Source organism: Phasianus colchicus, chromosome 1, assembly GCF_987193195.1.
Source record: "Phasianus colchicus chromosome 1, bPhaCol1.hap1.1, whole genome shotgun sequence".
In the NCBI taxonomy this organism is placed as follows: domain Eukaryota; kingdom Metazoa; phylum Chordata; class Aves; order Galliformes; family Phasianidae; genus Phasianus; species Phasianus colchicus.
Window position 1 is genome coordinate 50,987,525 of NC_143436.1, and position 16,857 is coordinate 51,004,381.

General features: G+C 44.4%; 1 protein-coding gene across 4 annotated transcripts in view; it reads right to left on the reverse strand.

Annotated features, from left to right (window-relative positions):
• Positions 1-474: 474 nt before the first annotated feature.
• GRAP2 (GRB2 related adaptor protein 2) overlaps positions 475-16,857 on the reverse strand; it is a 39,793-nt gene continuing 23,410 nt past the window's right edge. For all 4 annotated transcript variants that reach the window (XM_031600213.2, XM_031600214.2, XM_031600215.2 and 1 more), the window contains exons 2-8: positions 13,914-14,014; positions 10,604-10,695; positions 8,052-8,171; positions 6,131-6,299; positions 4,358-4,489; positions 2,118-2,237; positions 475-1,715 (exon numbers count right to left, since the gene is read on the reverse strand). In XM_031600213.2, coding sequence (XP_031456073.1) covers positions 1,536-1,715; positions 2,118-2,237; positions 4,358-4,489; positions 6,131-6,299; positions 8,052-8,171; positions 10,604-10,695; positions 13,914-13,991 — 891 coding nt within the window. In that variant the 5' untranslated portion in view covers positions 13,992-14,014 and the 3' untranslated portion in view covers positions 475-1,535. The remainder of the gene's footprint in view (positions 1,716-2,117; positions 2,238-4,357; positions 4,490-6,130; positions 6,300-8,051; positions 8,172-10,603; positions 10,696-13,913; positions 14,015-16,857) is intronic.

A 16,857-nucleotide genomic window follows, 5' to 3' on the forward strand; every position in this document is an offset into this window, starting at 1 on the left:
TCTGCTTTTGGTGGAGCTCTCTCAAACCCTTGACAATAGGTCCTTTCTGCTAATACCCTGTCTAGCTGGCAGCTTAATTTAGGCCAGCAACATTGAATTGGGCTGCACCAGAAACCTGTTTCCTGGATTTTTTTTCTCCCACTGGGACTAACAAAAGATAAGAACATTTTTCTTGCCGAGTCTGATTTGTTTTTAGAATTTTTCACTTGCCTTTTATTTCTTTCCCAAGAATGATAAATCACCACTTCCTTGCTGACTGCTGAGGTCCCACATGTTGTGAAAAAATCAGGCAGCTTGTTTAATATAAACTTGTGTGAGCAGTGGTTATGTGGCAGTGTCTCTCTCTCATGGTTTGGATCATTTTTAATATTCATTTGCAATATATTTGTATCACATCTTGGCATTCACTCAGCCACGATTTGGAATGCTATTCATTTACCTTATTTCATCTAAAAGAAACTGGAACAGAGAACAGACTACTAAATGGCCGCAACTTTATTCTCTGCATACTGTAAAGTAACAGCTCAATGATTTGCATGAGGCATTCCACTGGCAAGTCAGAGCTGTGTACTCAGCGATCCAGAACACCTCACCTTCTCAGGGACAGAACTTCTGGCACCAAACCTGAAAAACCTCTTCTTCCTAGCGCCTCCCCAGTTCAGTTTTAGAAAGGAACCAGTAAGGCTTGCCCACTGTTATTCAATCCAGAGGATATTCATTTAGCTGATGGGCTTGACCCGCTCTAACCAGGACATCTACAAGGATGCACAGGTACCTTGGAAAGCAGCTTGAAAATGAGACAGATTGTTGCAATAGGGTGCAGACAGAAGTGCAGGAGAGCAGGACTGTCTGTAGAAGCACTGAAATTAGCTTCTCACCCTCCTGTATGTTCATCACCGGGTTGTTTGTACAAAAACTTACAGGATTTCATCCCTTCACCTGTATCCACAAAGTCTAAGCACACAGAAAGTGCTAGAGGTGCAAGCCAAAAACTATTTAGAAAAGTCATGGTTGCCTTGCGCCTCAGCCTAAGGACTTCTCATCTCTACCTAAAAGAAATTTGATTATCAGTCATCATTTTATTCACCTGGGCACTTGTTCTGCCTCTGAAAGTAAGGTGAAACAGAGCGTGAATGGACTATGAATGCAACCAGATCCAAAATAAAAGGGGTAGGTTCTACCCAGATACCAAAGCCTAATTTCTCTGAGGTGTCACTTCCGCGGAACAGACCTAACTGCAGGAAGTTATTAATACTTAGCCAAAGGAATGATGGGGCAGGGAGGATCCAGGAAGATTTCAATAAACAGTCCAGGATTCTTGCTCTCCTCCCGGTCATGAACATGCAAAACAGGGAAAAAAAATCCTTCAGAGGGTTCTTTTTCTCACCAGCATCTCAGAAGATCAGTTGCCAATAAATTAAGACAAAACCAAAACCACCAAATGTCCTGGGGACAAGGGAAGATGCACTCCTTCTCTGTCCCTGTCATGTCAGACGAGCAGCTCTGATATGGACCTCTGGGGCACAAATGCAGCCTCACAGTAGCACCGGTGTGACATAGTTGGCAGGGAATAGACCGAGTTCCCCACGCAGACGTCCTTTCCACCATGATGGGTTGGAGCTGTCTAGGACTTCTACAATGTCTCCGCTGCGGAAGCCCAGTTCATCATGTTCCACAGCATCAAAGTCGTACAAGGCACGGACCCATAGTATTCGCTGGGAAGGAGACAGAGATGAGCAGGAAACAATGAATTACATGCTTTATCCAGATCCTTTGGTGAGCTCAGGCCTTCTCACAATGCCCCAGACCCCTACTGTAGTGAGCTGATGCTAAGTTCCTTCTTCTAATAGTTCGGTTAATTAAGAACGATTTTGAGTATAGTTGTAGAACTACGCTAATGTAACACTCTAGTCCTACCTTCAGAGCATCACAGAATGAGATTCAAGTGGCCACAATAGAGCCTTGAGACTCAGAAATGTCTTCAAGATATGTCCCAACACGTTCAATACAGTGTTTCAAATGCAACCTCTGTGCAGATGGTATTGCCCAAACTGTTTGGCCATCACTAAGGGACCCATTAAGTTGGGTAGGTGTGGCCCTGCAAGTACATTACCCACCGGTGTCTGCTGGTGCAGTGGGTCCGTGTGTCTCCGTTGCATAGCTGCTGCACTTCCTTGGCTATGATATCTTAGTCCATGCAGTGCATCTTTCCTGTCCAGGCTCCCCCCATACCTATCCTAGAAGGAAAACAGCAAGAGAAATGTCACAAACATATGAAGGATTATGAGTGAGGGGCTTTAAGAGTCACTGGTGGTCAAGGAGCCAGGGTCCAACCCTCATGTAAATCATCTTAGATGTCTGCTTCCAGTACAGTCCCTGTGCTGCAGTCCTGAAAGCAATTCCTGTCATGGAAGAGGTTACCTCAGGTTCTTCTATTTTGGATTTTTCTCCATAGAAATTGAAATTTGGCTGCCCTCAGCTACGTTCCACATCTGTTTGAAAAAAGCTTCAGTGTCTTTTTTTGGCCTCTGGGAGCTTGGAGAAAAGCTTAGCCTGTTCTAAATCACAGGTGAAAAGCCAGCTTGTCAAGGGAACACTTTGCTTATCTGGAGTTACTGAGACTCAGTCTCACTACTTCCCTTTTCCTTTGGGCTGCCCCATGCTGTACAGTGCAGGGAACAGGCCTAAGAACCCAGTAGCCCAATTAATGAAAGAAACAAAATCACATTCAAAGAAAAAGATGCCAAATGGATGCACATCCAAAATCCTACCAACGGAAATCTTTGAGGAAGCAACTTCTCTTTCGTCTGCACAGTCAAGAGGTGCTGAGTGTCTTCATCTCTACAGGCCTGGATGTGCACTGAGGGTTTCTTATGATAACAATGTGACAGAATCTGTTATCATGTTAGCTCAGGTTGCAGCAGTGCTTCAGTGTCACAGCATCTGATCCCTTGTATCAACAGAGGGGAGGAAGAACAACAGCTTGTGCTTGCTGTAAAAAGCTATCTTGCTCTTGCTTCTTTTATTGGACTTAGTCTTCTAAATGCTCCCTTGGTCTTACTTTGTCAGCACCTTTGTCAGCATGAAATGTATCTGAGACTGGAACACAGTTTGCACCTCAGCTGTCCTTGCCTGGAGGTGAGTGACCTCAATCTGGCTTTGCAGGATTTACTATATGGGTGCTTCATTCCCGAGTGTTTCTGCTCTGTAACAAATGTGACTCAGACGTAGACTGTGCTCCAACAAGTGCAGGCCCTCAGCTTTATCAGAGGCCATATTGTTCCATCAGCAGTCCTCTGACAGGCTATCTGGTGAGAGATCAGCTCTTTCATGATTGTCCCTGGCCACCTGATACAGGAGCTCTCCTGCCTTAGGGGACACAGGTTTGGATTTCTTCCCTTCAGCAGGACAAGTCCTCTCCTTGGCTGATACTACTCTGTCTCTGCCAAGAGACACAAGGCAACCTTACTGCTATGGTTTTAGCTGGGACAGTTAATTTTTTCACAGAGGCTCATGTTATGGTATGCACAGGATTTTTGTGAAAATGATTTCCCCCCACATTAATCATGAACCTTGAAGACATCACCAGATGCTGCTGTTGTCTTCTCCACTCCTGTGCTAGCAAGGGAGCAAAGAGGCATCACACATCAGATGTGCAACATGATGAAAGAGCACAGAGAGGTCCCAGAATGAAGAGGAAAATGAGGAAGAATGTACTGGAGGAAGTCAAAATCTCCCAGTGTTACTGTAATCATTTCTTATTCTTGATGTGTTTTGTGTCACTGTCAGCAGCATCACATACAAAAAAAAGAATCAGGCAGTGAGGTTTCATTTGTCCCTCAGATTTGAGAGGAGTTCCTGAAACTGTACAAGACTGGAAAGTGTTTCTGTACCTTCACATGGCACTAACCCTTGTCTTGCATTTTTTGGGATGGAACCCAGTACTCTCAGGTTCCCAGTGGGAAGGACCATGGTGAACCGTTTTCTATTTTTTGTTTGTTTGTCAGTCCCAAGGATCACAGACCTAAATAAAGCTGACATTTATTTCAATCCAAAAGAGCTCCCCAGGCTGATACCATCCATCATTGCTGCTATTCCCATAGGAAGAACTGATTGACTGCCTACTAACACAGATGCTGGGTGGCAGATTTTGATAAAGTGACTGTTCACTTGCTATCAAGCAATCAAGGCCAATGTTTTGTGTGCCCAGGCTTCATGTGCTCTCTTTCCTGGTAGAATCACAGAATATCCTGTGTTGGAAATGACCCACAAGGATCATCGAGTCCAACTCCTGGCTCCACAAAGGACCTCCCAGAAATCAAACCATATGTCTGAGAGCATTGTCCAGATTCTTTACCTGTTGCTGGTGCAACACAGGGACAGGATGGTCCACATATCTCTTGGACATAGAAGAATGAGCTTCTCCAGCTGCTCCACCCATATGGAGTCCATCCCGGCTCATTCGTTCCAGGCTCCCACCACGCCTTTCCTGAGGGAAGAAAGATTCCAAAAGTGAGGTCAGGTTTTGCTTCCTACCACGATCCTGACCAAAGCTTAGCAATCATTACCCATGGATTATTATCACTACCCTTTATGTTGGAGGATCTTCCAGAGATAGGCTCCTCTGAATGGAAGGACAAATCAAGACTCCTGGGTTGCAGATCTTTGCCATAGCTGTTACCCATTTGAAAAGTGGGTAGTAATGGGTGATGCTGGCCTGAAAATATGGTCACTTACATGAGGCACAGGAAGCAAACTCTTTTTAGAAATAATGCCCTCAGACTTCATTTGTCTCTGCACTGAAATACATATATTACTATCATTTTATCATATGGCTGTAGCAGCTAGAAATTCTAACTGTGAACTGAAACCCCACTGTGCTGAGTGCTAAACATACCCTGCTGAGCCCATCACCATAACAAATGCACAGAGCGTTTGCCAAAGCAAACTTGACTCCTGTTTTTTATTTGCCTGTCTGCATCTTGGAGCAAATGCTTTTCCCTTGCCCTTCCTGCTCAGAGTCAGCTCAAACAGGTTGTTTTATTGGTAATCTTGCATACAAGTCTTCCTTTCTCCTTCCCCAGACCATTCTTTGCTGTGATCTCTCTCTAACAGGTCCCAGAGTCTCTATTTTATATCCTACTAATGCATTTTTAAGGCGCTGAATAAGTGAACTAAAAGGAGACAACAACACAAGTCCCCTCGCCGGACTGAAATATAAATCCTCTCTTTTTTGGAGCCAGCAAGAAAGACCCACGTGCAGCCTATAAAACTTTACTGCTGCGGTGAGCAGGTCCTGTACTTCCTGCTCACCTCTGCCTGAACATCCTGGTAATTTAACACCAGAATCCGTTTCCCAGTAGGGCTGGACCTTGGTTATTGCAATGACCAGGCATGATCACTCCCAGTATTGTGTGTGCAGTGCATAGCAACCGCTGCTATGGCATTTGCATGCCCTCCTGGCACAAAACCAGGCATTCATTGGGCTGGGTTTCCCTGCTTTCTCATCTTCTCATCTACTACATCTTCCCTGAGTACATACCTTGTTCCCACATCTGCTGTGCTCTCCTCAGCAGTGCTTTTCAGCCCTTACTAGCCACTGTTGCAGGGCTCCTCCTGCAACACGCTTAACTGTGTTCACTGAGTAACAGAAGATACGTGATTCTTCTGAACAAACTCTGGACTGTAATAACAGCTGCAATCTGAGTGTATTCAAGGACAACAGGACATCAGATTCAAATTCGTCTCAGACAACCTAACAGTAAACTTTGTACAAGCCCTTATGAAAAGAGCTAGGCGTTTCATATGGTAGAACCTGCCTCCCTTGGTTGTGCAAGGCGTCTTAGAACTTCATCTCCAGAGCCTCAGAACAACTTCAGCAGAACTTCTCTATTAGATTTGAGCCCTTTCTGTTAATATCCAAAACAAAATCTGAACATTCTGCTCAATTACATAACCACATGCTGAATCAACTAAAAATTTGTGTTGCAGCACCCACCAGCACAGTGTTGTGGTCAGTTTTCCAAGGACAGACTCTCCCTCACACTCTATGCAAGACATTCCTGTGGGCCAAATTCCTTCAATAGAAGGGTTTCCTACTCAAGAACTCTTGAGGACAGCTTGTGTTTACCTTCTCTTCTCGGCTGTCATCCCTCAGGAGGATCTGCTTCTGCCTGGAGATAGTACTTGTCTTGTAGTAGTCTACCAGCTTGTTCAGTGAGTAGAATTTCTCTGTCCACAAGTAATAGTTTCCCTTTGAGTCCCTCATCACTTTGAAGTGTTGTACATCATCTTCATGCCTGAATCCAATTTAGAAAGTAAGAGATTAACTGGACTGCACCGTCATCTTCCTTGAAGAAGAAGGGAATCAGAATAGTTCTTTCTGCCTCTTGGCCAAACTGAGACTTCTGGAAAGTAAAGCAATGGCAGCTTTTGCATGCACTGGACCTAGAGGTGGTTTTGTATTTCAAAAGACATATTAACTGACAAACATAGAATGCTGAAGGGCTGCTCAGTCACAAAGTACTGTCAGAGCGAGACATGGGGCTGTAAAGCCTATCCTCTGAAGGAAAGCTTCTGAGCCCCAAATATCCAATAGCTATTATGCACTTCATATGATACTCAAATGTGCAGTTGTAATCTACCCCCTGACCTCTTCAGATTCCTGATAACACCAGATTGAATTGACTATGAGTTGTATTATACCCTTCTGCACCATGGACATCACCACTTCATGAAAACATAGTCACAAGTCATAGTCACAAACTATATTTTATAACTGCACAATATCTAGTGTAATATCATGCCTACCGGTCTGTCTCCCTACCAAAAAGAAAGAAAACAAAAAATTATTAGTTGCTATTACGAGAAAAAATTACCAGTCTCACCTCCTGCCCTGCTCTGCCGTGCAGCTCTCCTTCCCTTACCTCTTAACTGATTTGGACAATTCCTCTTAGGACCACATGTGATCAGGTGGTCTGGTTTTGGTTCTTATTTCCTTTGTGCAACTTCAAAACCTCAAAAAGGCACTGGTCTCAGAGGCTACATCTATACAAATAATCTAAACAGGGACTAGACAGGGACTGGAGTGCTATCTTGTAGTGCTACAGTCACACAACTGCTAATGCATGGTTTAGGCCTAAACCAAAAACTTTCTCGCAGATACTGCAGGGTGGTGGCTATGGGTACAGCATGGGCCAGGAACCATTGCCAGTGAACTTCCTGAATACAACTGTTCTGTCCTGTGAGGTGAAGAGAATTTAGCCATATGGGTCTGAACTCTGCTGCACTACTTGACCTTCAGGCCAGAGAAAGTGCCTGACAGCACTCAGATCATTGGTGTACAGGAAGAAGGGTCCACAGCGGAGTAAGTGATCCTGGCAACATGTTTTCCTGCATTCCCCCCAGATACCTTTTTGAGCTTCCTGAAGCAGAAAGTTCACTATGCTTGGGAAAGGCAGTGCTAATCAGTACTTTAGTTTATAACCGATTAGTGACTGAATTAATAATTAATTGAAAATCTGGAAACTGACCAGCATTTAACAGCTCTGCTTTGAAGCACTGAGAAGAACTGAGGTACAATAAGTGGACGTAAAGCAGCTGGGCTGCTAGCATCTAAAAGCTAGTTCTATCCAATTGACTGGTGGGAAATAAGTTAATAATGTAACAGTCTTCTCTTAATGGGTAGTATGGAGTTCTTGGATATAGTAATTGAAGCTGTCAGGCAAATAATACAAATGGAAGGCACATTTTTTGCACTGCGGGAGATGTCCCATGTAACACTCCACTTTGCTGCAGCTCCTTCAGAGAAGCAGATCTCCAGGGAATGCAGCTTAGGAACGGGACATTCACTGTATCACCAGAAAGGAGACTGAAACATCAGGGAATCAGGTACCTAATTCATTCTCATTCATGTGACACAGAGGCACTGCCTGGCTGGAGGCATGCAAACTTCTTGAGAGGCAAGGTCCCATTAGGATTCCTGTCAAGAAGGAGCTAGGGAGATCATTAACCAGAAAAGGATGCAGAAAAATGTTGTGAGAAGCAGATACCTGACAGAGATGGAGAAGTCACCGTGAGAGTTCTGACTGGCTCGGACAATGAAAGAACCAACTCCTTTGCTCATGAGGATGCTCTCAGCTTCATGGCGGGATATCTTCTCATCAAACCAGCTGTCAAGTGGGAGAAGATCATGGAATCATGAATAAAGGTACGAATGAAGATAAGGAACAGAAAAGTTGAGGGTAAGGAGAATATGAATAAAGAAGGATGGCACAAAGACAAAACAAAGGAATCAGAGGATCCCACATCCCACAGACAGGCTAAGGTACAAGGTCTTGATGGGTGTGGACCATTTGCTTTGAGCAGGAAAAGCACTGAGATGCAAAGAGGCCAAAGAAAGCTTTGGCCTGCTAAGCAACATTCAGCTAAAAGTTTAATTATAGGCACAGTGCAGTAAAGTGCTACTCAAAGAGATTTTAAATTAGAAAGGTATATATATATACACACATACATACTCACATACACGCACAATTCTCAGACATACATCAAATTGCTCTTGGTAAACTGATTGAAAATTACTGGACTGTGATGGATATATTGTGAGGAACAAACATAAATTTTTAACAGAAGCAAGGCATGAAAGTTTCAGTGCTAATAAATTGGCTTCCGCAAGACTTATAACACCACAAAATCTCAGAACCACAGACTTCATAACTACACTCATGTAAATTTAGCCAGTAGTATAAGGCACTGGACAAATAATGAGAAAAGTCACCGTAAAATAGTAAAATAATACTGTGTCAATAGGAATTTTTAAGTAGAGAGAAAAAACATAGTGTATACTTCTGTACGTAATAAGATCTGGAATCTGCAGTCTTCTGATTTTGGTTCATTGGGTGTTTTGCATTAGAACCAAGGACTGATAGTTTTGCAAACTCTATAACTTCATCTTTTGAGTTTTGTTATTCTTCTCGTCACCACCATCGTGGTTTACCTACGTATCATCAACAGTCAGTGGGAAATCAGAATTTAATCAGCATTGATATGAAGTCTCGATGCTTACTGACAATACACAGTTGGAAAAAATGGCCCACCAAAAAGAAGAAATGACTTTCTTCCCTATATCTGGCTCTAGCACTTGCCATGACCTGTTTCAAAGCGCAGGTGTCCTGCTCTTAGGGAAGCGTCAAAGTGGAAATGTTTCTTCACAGCTCCTCTCACACGGAGAAAACATCATGAGGAAAATGTGTGTGAAAATAAGAAGCTGCTCATTTCCCTGTGGGATGCCACAGCCCTGCAAAAGAGTGAACAAGCACAATGCACTGGAAGATCTTGGCCCCTTGAGGCCTCAGCGCAACAGCCTGTCTTTGCAGAGCAAACTGAGTTCTTTGGCTCAGCTGAGCAGGCGGGCTCACGTCCAAAGAAACCAGCAACCCCACCTCCAAAGGGAACAGTGATGCTTACGTGTAGGGCACAAAATGCAGCAAAATGGCGTTTGCCTGTTCAGGGCACCGGCATGTCAGAGCCAGCAGATCTGGGCTTGAGATGTGCTCTGCCCATGTCTTCTGAAATGCTGTGGCGCTTATTTTTGAAAGAGGACAATTTTAGGATCGTAGAATAGAATCACGAAGGTTGGAAAAGAGCTCTAAGATCACCCAGTCCAACTGTCAGCCCATCCCCAGCCCGCTGACCATGTCCCTCAGTGCCATATCCACATGCTTCTTAGAGGGGCTTCAGGGAGTATTTCTGCCGACTGAAAGGAAAAAGGCTATAAAACTGCAGTCTATTGGCATTTTTATGGCACAGGGCCGGGCAGCGTGCTTAGCAAACATTTCAACACCTCTCAGTCCTTTCTGAAAGTGCCATCTTCCCAGTAGGGAGAGAGACGTGAGGTACGCCTGCCCTGTGACAGATCTGTGTTTGGGTGCGCAGACACAAAGCGTGGAGAGGGATGTGTGTTTGCGTCTGCGTGCGTGTGGGAGCCGAGTGGCACGGCTGGTCTGTCATCTCTGTCAATCCACGAGCAACACCAGCTGTCACACTTGGTGCGGCGTTGCACTGACCTCTAGTGTACCGAGAAGAGCTCGCACACGTCGGAAGGGGAGGGAATGCGGATGGCAGGGTGGGGAAACGAGAGAGAATGCGGTGAAAGAGTTGGGAGGAGGGAATTACGCTTTTATAGTTCATTTACAGAGAGTTCTTGCTCTTCCTTTTGTGCTCAGTCTCTGTCTCTGTTGCCAAGACTTCACATCGTGACTATTCTCCTTCTGTCCAAGGAGAGCTCCATCCAGCTCCTGCCACATCCCAGTGGCATCCCTACGAGCAGCAGTAACAAAGGAGTCACTGGAGAGCGATAAAGAGAACTATTCAGTTCTGAAAGAACAGAGGATGCTCCAGGGCAGGAAGAAGGTGCGCTGGCAGAACTGTGCATGGCTTCATGCCAGCCTCAAACTGTGATGGGCTGACGGCTGGACGAGATGATCTTAGTGGTCTTTTCCAACCTGAATGCTTCTATGATTGTGTGTTATAACCAGTGCTTCCTCTGTCACGCCTGCCTTGACTATCCTTTGGAAATGTGCAATGCATTTTCCATGACACTTACGGGGGAACATGAAAATCAATGAAGTTCTTAGGAACATAACCCTCTTGGCTTCGGAGTTCAGCTTTGTACCACTCTTCCTGGGAGCTCAAAACCTGCAATGGAGAGACAGATTGAATAAACACCTCTCCTGAGAAAGGCAAAACTCACTAAGACACTGACTGAAAACCAGAATTTTGTGTAAAAATGAAAGAGAATTCCTCATATGCTTTACTTCTTACCCACCTTAAAGCAGAATTAGTGGCTGATGGCCACTTCAGTGCAAAGAAAACAGTGAAGAAGGCCAAGTGGAATTAGACTGATTGCTTGTTAACTTTATACCTTCCTCTGAATGCCTCTCCAGGTGGCAGGGGATGCAGTCTGCATATCTCTGATGTCTGTGAGATGAGGGAAACCAGCTCAGAAGGACTTAATGGGGGTTTAAGGAGTTCTCTGTGCTGCTTTTAATAGTACTGGATCATCTCAGATTCACAGGAAAAAAAAAAAAATCTGTGAAAACTTCTCTGACGTGTAGGTATATGGAGGGATATAAAGCTATACCTGTGTGCGTGTGTGTTATGGCTGCACAGAAGTCATTCTATGCTCTCAACACACCATGCTGCAAGACTGTACTTAACAGAGTCATTTGAATTGAAAGGAACCCTTAAAGACCATCTGGTCCAACTCCCCTGCAATGAACAGGGACACCTATAGCTACAGCAGTTCAGAGCCTAGTTCAGCTTGACTTTGAATATCACCAGAGACGGCGCATCCACCAACTCTCTGGACTATTTAGTGGGCTCTTTAATGGACTAAGTTTTCAGTGGCCGTGAGCTTTGCCAAGGCAGATAAAAGGAGGCAAAAAGTACTGTAAAGCAACTCTTACAATTCCAATATTTAGGGCAGCAGGAAGCCAGCCTAGAGAGCTCATGGAGCAGCGTCAAGAGTGTTCACATTAATGCTGACCATAAAGGTCCATAGGGAGTGCACTGCTGACCACAGACTGCCCAAATTCACTGCTCCCTTGCAGATGGTCTCTGGTGCAGACCACAGCTAGCAGGAAGAGTACAGAGATACAGCAAGTTTGTGGTTTTCCTGCAAAACTTGCGGTCTTTGGTGTTCTGTCTGACATTCCAATTCATGGGACAGAATTCCTTTTCATAAAGTAGAATGTGTTTCAGCTCATTCTGGTTTTGGAGGGGAGCCTGAGAGGATGTATCCTGACAGTTTTAAAAGAAGAAAGCAAGTAGAAAAGACCTTATTTGAAATCTATTGTTTAACAATAATAATACTTGTTCTATAAGCCAATCCCATGTTTCTGGGAGCCTAACACTCTAACTGCTTGGTGCTGGCTACAGGATGCTACTGTCCCTGAGGCTGATTCTCCATTGCCTTGCCTGCCACATAGGTTTCTTCCATGCATTTGGATAAAGAAAGCCATGGAGATCCCTTCTTGTCCAGTTACTGCTTCCCTATCCCTGGGTTCAGGATTAAGGTTCTTTTTTTGCTGCTGTGGCCAACCAAAGGGAATGACAGCCACACACCACACCCTGCTCAAGCCCTATTGGCAGTAGTGTCTCTAGAACGACATACCTGCTGGTCCTTAGTGCACGACTGTCAGGTTTCTGTGTGTCATCCTCTCAGAGAAGGATGTGGGATGTGTGTGTGTGAGAGAGAGGGTGGATTTCCTCCTGTCACTGGTGGTTGAGGGCCTCGTGTTTCCTGTTTTCTAGTCTCTGCATCAATACTGTTCATTTTATCTCCTTCATAAATCAGAGCAGACAGCCAGCAGGTTGAGCAGGCAGCAGAAGGGGGCTCGGGATGGGGTATGAATGTCTGTGTGTGTTTGCCAGATGGAGAGGCACTGCTCAGGTTATTTTACTGCTACTAGGTCTTGGGCAGTGTGAGTTTGTTCACCTCAAGGACCTTAAAGCAATAGGCTGTCTGACTTCTGATAGTGAAGTCTCAGTGTGTACTAGTATTAATACTGACATATTTGACCCTTTTTCATCAGCAGCTTCCGATGTAATTTGAAAGGAAGCTCTAGTTTCTAATGATTGTACAGGAAGGGAAACTGAGTAACAGAAGGAAAGGTGACCTGGCCAATGCCATCACTGTAGCCAGGGCTTTAATGAAACCACAGTCTCCTGAGGAAGCAGATATCAGGTAAAGATCAGGAGATGGTAGGGATGCAGGGACTACTCTGAAATTAAGGAAGAATTAGGAATGGGACTCTTCATCAATCCTTCACATATCACTGGGGGGAAAAAAGTCTTTGATCTTAATGAATTCAGGATGCCATTAGCTTTGTTTAAGCTTCAAGGATTAAAAGGGCAATAAAATAAGAAATGGTGGTGATGGAAGAGGCAGGGCTGAGACATAATAAATGGTCATTAAATGGAACGGCTGGGACTGTACAGGGAGGTAGTGAAGGTTTCTTGGTAGAACAAGATTTTATATCTCACTATTTTGCAATATCCCTTCGGCTAGCGGAAGAGTTAAGGCCTTAGAGAAGTGTTTTGCCCAGTCATTTTCAACCAAAGCAGAACAGCTATGCTGTGGGTTGAAAAGTGGGTAAATAATTAGGGTGGAGCAGAGTGTGGCTTCATCTTCGGCACTTCAGTAGGGTTAACAAACTGTTTTACTGTAACACGTGCACAGCAACATTCAAGAGACTCTCATATACTCTGTATTTCTGATGATAACTTCTGCCATTTTGCCATTCTTCCACTGCTCAGTTCCTGCAGGAGTGCGTGTAACATTACTAGCTGAGGACCTCTTAAACTTTTCTATTATGTGTGTAACCGACTGTTTCATGGACATTTCCTCCTCCATTTGCAACTGGCTAAAACCCCTGTGGCAACTAACAGTAATTATTTATGGTGAAAAGTTAGACGTAAGTTCTACAATGCATGTTAGCCATCGTTTTAACAGTTTAAGAGTTGGAAACAAGAAATACAGCAAACTCTCTGGCTCATAGTCATCCTGCTTGCCTTCAGACACAGTCATCCTAAACAGTCACTCTAGGCTACCTCCATATTCAATGAAAACAGACAGGATCTTCAAAAACTGTTCTAACAAAGAACTGGATCTCTTTCACTGCAAAGATGATTATATTTCCCTACTGATTAGTAGAGGACTACAGGACAACTACATGCATAGTTTAGGGACCCAAGTAGAGTCAAGTAGAGTGGACCCAGCGGAGGTTGTTGGTTGACCTATGGCAATCTAGTGTCCTGCATTCCTATCCCAGTTTATAGACATTAGCATTCCTATGCTTTGTCAAGGCAGAATACGAGCACTGATCTTTAGTTATTCTTAGAGCCACACTTACCTTCAGGATATCCCCAGCCTGGAAACTCAGCTCATCCTCTCCAGAAGCAGTGAAATCAAACTTGGCGATGGCTTCCATACTGTATTGGTGGCAGAGAAGAGCTGAAAGAAGTGTAGGCAGGTCAGTATCTATAAGCTGCTGAGACTGTTGAGTCTAGCTTGCAGAAAACTTATAAGCTGTGCTGTGATTTGCACATAGGTGAGCACGCACCTACCATTAGTAGACATTAGTTATAGATACTGAAGGACATTAGCAGGCAGAAGAGATAGCATGGCCAAGAAGCTAAATTCAAACAGTCCAGTGTATCAGCTTATTCCAACAGATCCCTTTCTCTGCAGCAATTTTATGGAAAAGTTTGCACACATCCCCAAAGAAGCTGGCAGCAGGAAAAACCTTCTGTGTAGACCAAGGACCACTCTGATACAGTTCTCAGTTAATCAAATGATTCTGTCATGCAATGGAATAATGTATTTGCCCTCTGCAATCACTTACTCTTTATCTCAAGACGGTGGCAAATTGTGGACGAAAGGAAGAGCTTGCTATAAATACATTTTTTTGTTGGACAGGGGCCACATTTCTGAAGGTTGAAAGAGACTTTCCTCTGTGATGGCTTTGCATTGGGTAACCACAACTTATATCTAGGAAAAACTGTTTGCAGAAAGACTGTAGTCCCTGTTTTGAAGCTGACGGAGCGTGAAACTGTAGCACTGACAAATTTAAGGCACGCACTTACCCTTCCTCTGCGTTCATAACCCAGGAGCCTGAAACGTACCAGACAGCCTGCAAACCAAAGCCTGCTTTTCATCAGCAGAGCACATGTGGCACGGGAAGTCACAACATGAGCTTCGCTTCTTCACCACTTCCTGCACATGCAACTCAGATGTACCCCAGCAGGACCACTTCTATGATCAAGGGAGTTACTCGTTTCCCATGGCTGGCTCGTGCTCCCTGCAGCCCAGCAGCAAGGCTGCCAGCGACAAGACAAAGAGCGAGGCAGTGCCACATTAAGCAAAGGCACTGCTGTGAGATGTTCCAACAGCCCAGCTTGTGAAGACCATCAGACAGCTCCAGTACAGAAGTAACTTCAGTGGTTACTAAACTAGGTTCATACGATCGTGAAGCCAAAGGCTTCACCTAGCTTCACTTCCCACAAAAACTCCCAGACTGGAAGGCTAGAGAAGTGCCAACTTGTCTGATCCAAAATATTCTTAACCGAAAAGCCCAAAAAAGAAACAGTACCAACAACTCAAGTCAGGGAACTATTTCTTGAGTGTCCTGTTACAACTGAGATGAGAACCCCCCAAAACAATGTGATGAGACAGCTCCAAAGTTCTGTCACTTTTAAATTAATGGGCTACTGTAACCCCTGCTGTAAGCTTCCCTTTGACACACAATCCAGGGATTTAACTGCCTGCGTACCAGTAATCCAGGCACAACTGTGTAACTGACTCAAACTACTTAATAAGACCTAGAAGAAAATACATAGAGAGACTGGAAAGGTAAAAATTGCAGATAGAGCTATGGAGATGGCACCAACAGTAGTTCAAGGATTCAAAAGGAAAAACATCATTCTGGAAAGACATACAATTTCACAGGAAAAACAACAATGGGAGGTTTGGTCAGGACAGTCAGTCCAATTGGGGACCAGCCACAAGTCTTTGAGGTCACTGAATTGTCAGTGCCACCGCTGCTGACGGGGCTGTTGGCAGGCGGCGATGGAACAACACCAAGGTTTGGTCCCAGGGAGCCACTGGGAGCAGCTGTTCACCTGAGCAATGTCTGCCTTGCCAGCAAAAACCCTTTTCTACATCTCATTTCTAACTACAAGGAAGATCTTCACTTGCTTTCTCTTGGATTCCGTTCACACTCTCATTTCATGCTGCATATTGTAGGTGAATTGGTATTCATAGGACTGAGGTGAGCTATGCAGCACCAGGGCAGATTGATCAGCAGTCCACAGGCAGCTCTGCCTGTTGAGCATCAACTTGTCCTACAGCAGTGGGACTTGTTATGTGCTGGGACTCACAGGTAGCATGACACACAGCCGTTGTGACCTGCCACATGCCTGCTATTCCAACCCAGAGCCCTGAGGTTTTGCCCAATACATCCATACCTACCTGTAAAAGCCTATGTTTTACCAACATACCTTATTCTCATTCTCGAGCAGCTTCCACCCCTTTTCACCGAGTTTTCTCTCCATCTACTTACTGATGCTCTTTAATTCCTACTCATTTGCTCTGTGTATATAAGAGCTGCAAATACAGCTTAAGCTTGCTGTCTAATTGTCCCTCTTTTATTCCAAGTGCAACTCTGGGTGCAACTCAGACTTGATCTGAAGACTGCCCTCTGTTCTTGCACTGACATTCCTTGCACTCCTGTTTGTTTCTTCCCACAGCCGTGCTTGCTGATAGAGAGTAAGGGTATCAAATAGGAGAGGAATTAACCATTGGGAGAACTAGATAAACAATAATACCCTTTCACGGTAGAGAACCAAAGAAAAAAGAGCAAGGAAAATTACTTTAGTAAGGGATGTATTTCTGTATTTTATCTTATGGTGGTGGGGATCAGAGCCGACAGTGCAAATGAATCCTGGAACTCCTAATGCAGAACATTAATCTCATCTCAAGGAAAAAAAAAAAAGGAAAAACAACGACAAAACAAAACACAAAACACAGCAAAACAAACAAAAAAGAAATCAAAGAGAACAAACAAAAAAAACCCCAACCCCAAAGCAGTTCAAAACAATAAACTGTACAAATACAAATCCCGTCTTTGATTTTTGCTCCTCAATCACAGGATAGGCAGCAGGGCTTCTCTCCGCAGGGAGCAGGAAGGGGAAGAGCCTTTCATTTCACAGTCTCCCAGGTGCTAAAGATGCCACTGGAGATGCGACCCTCTCGAGAGGGGAAGTGTTTGTGAAACGGTTAAAATCTCCTCTCTCACC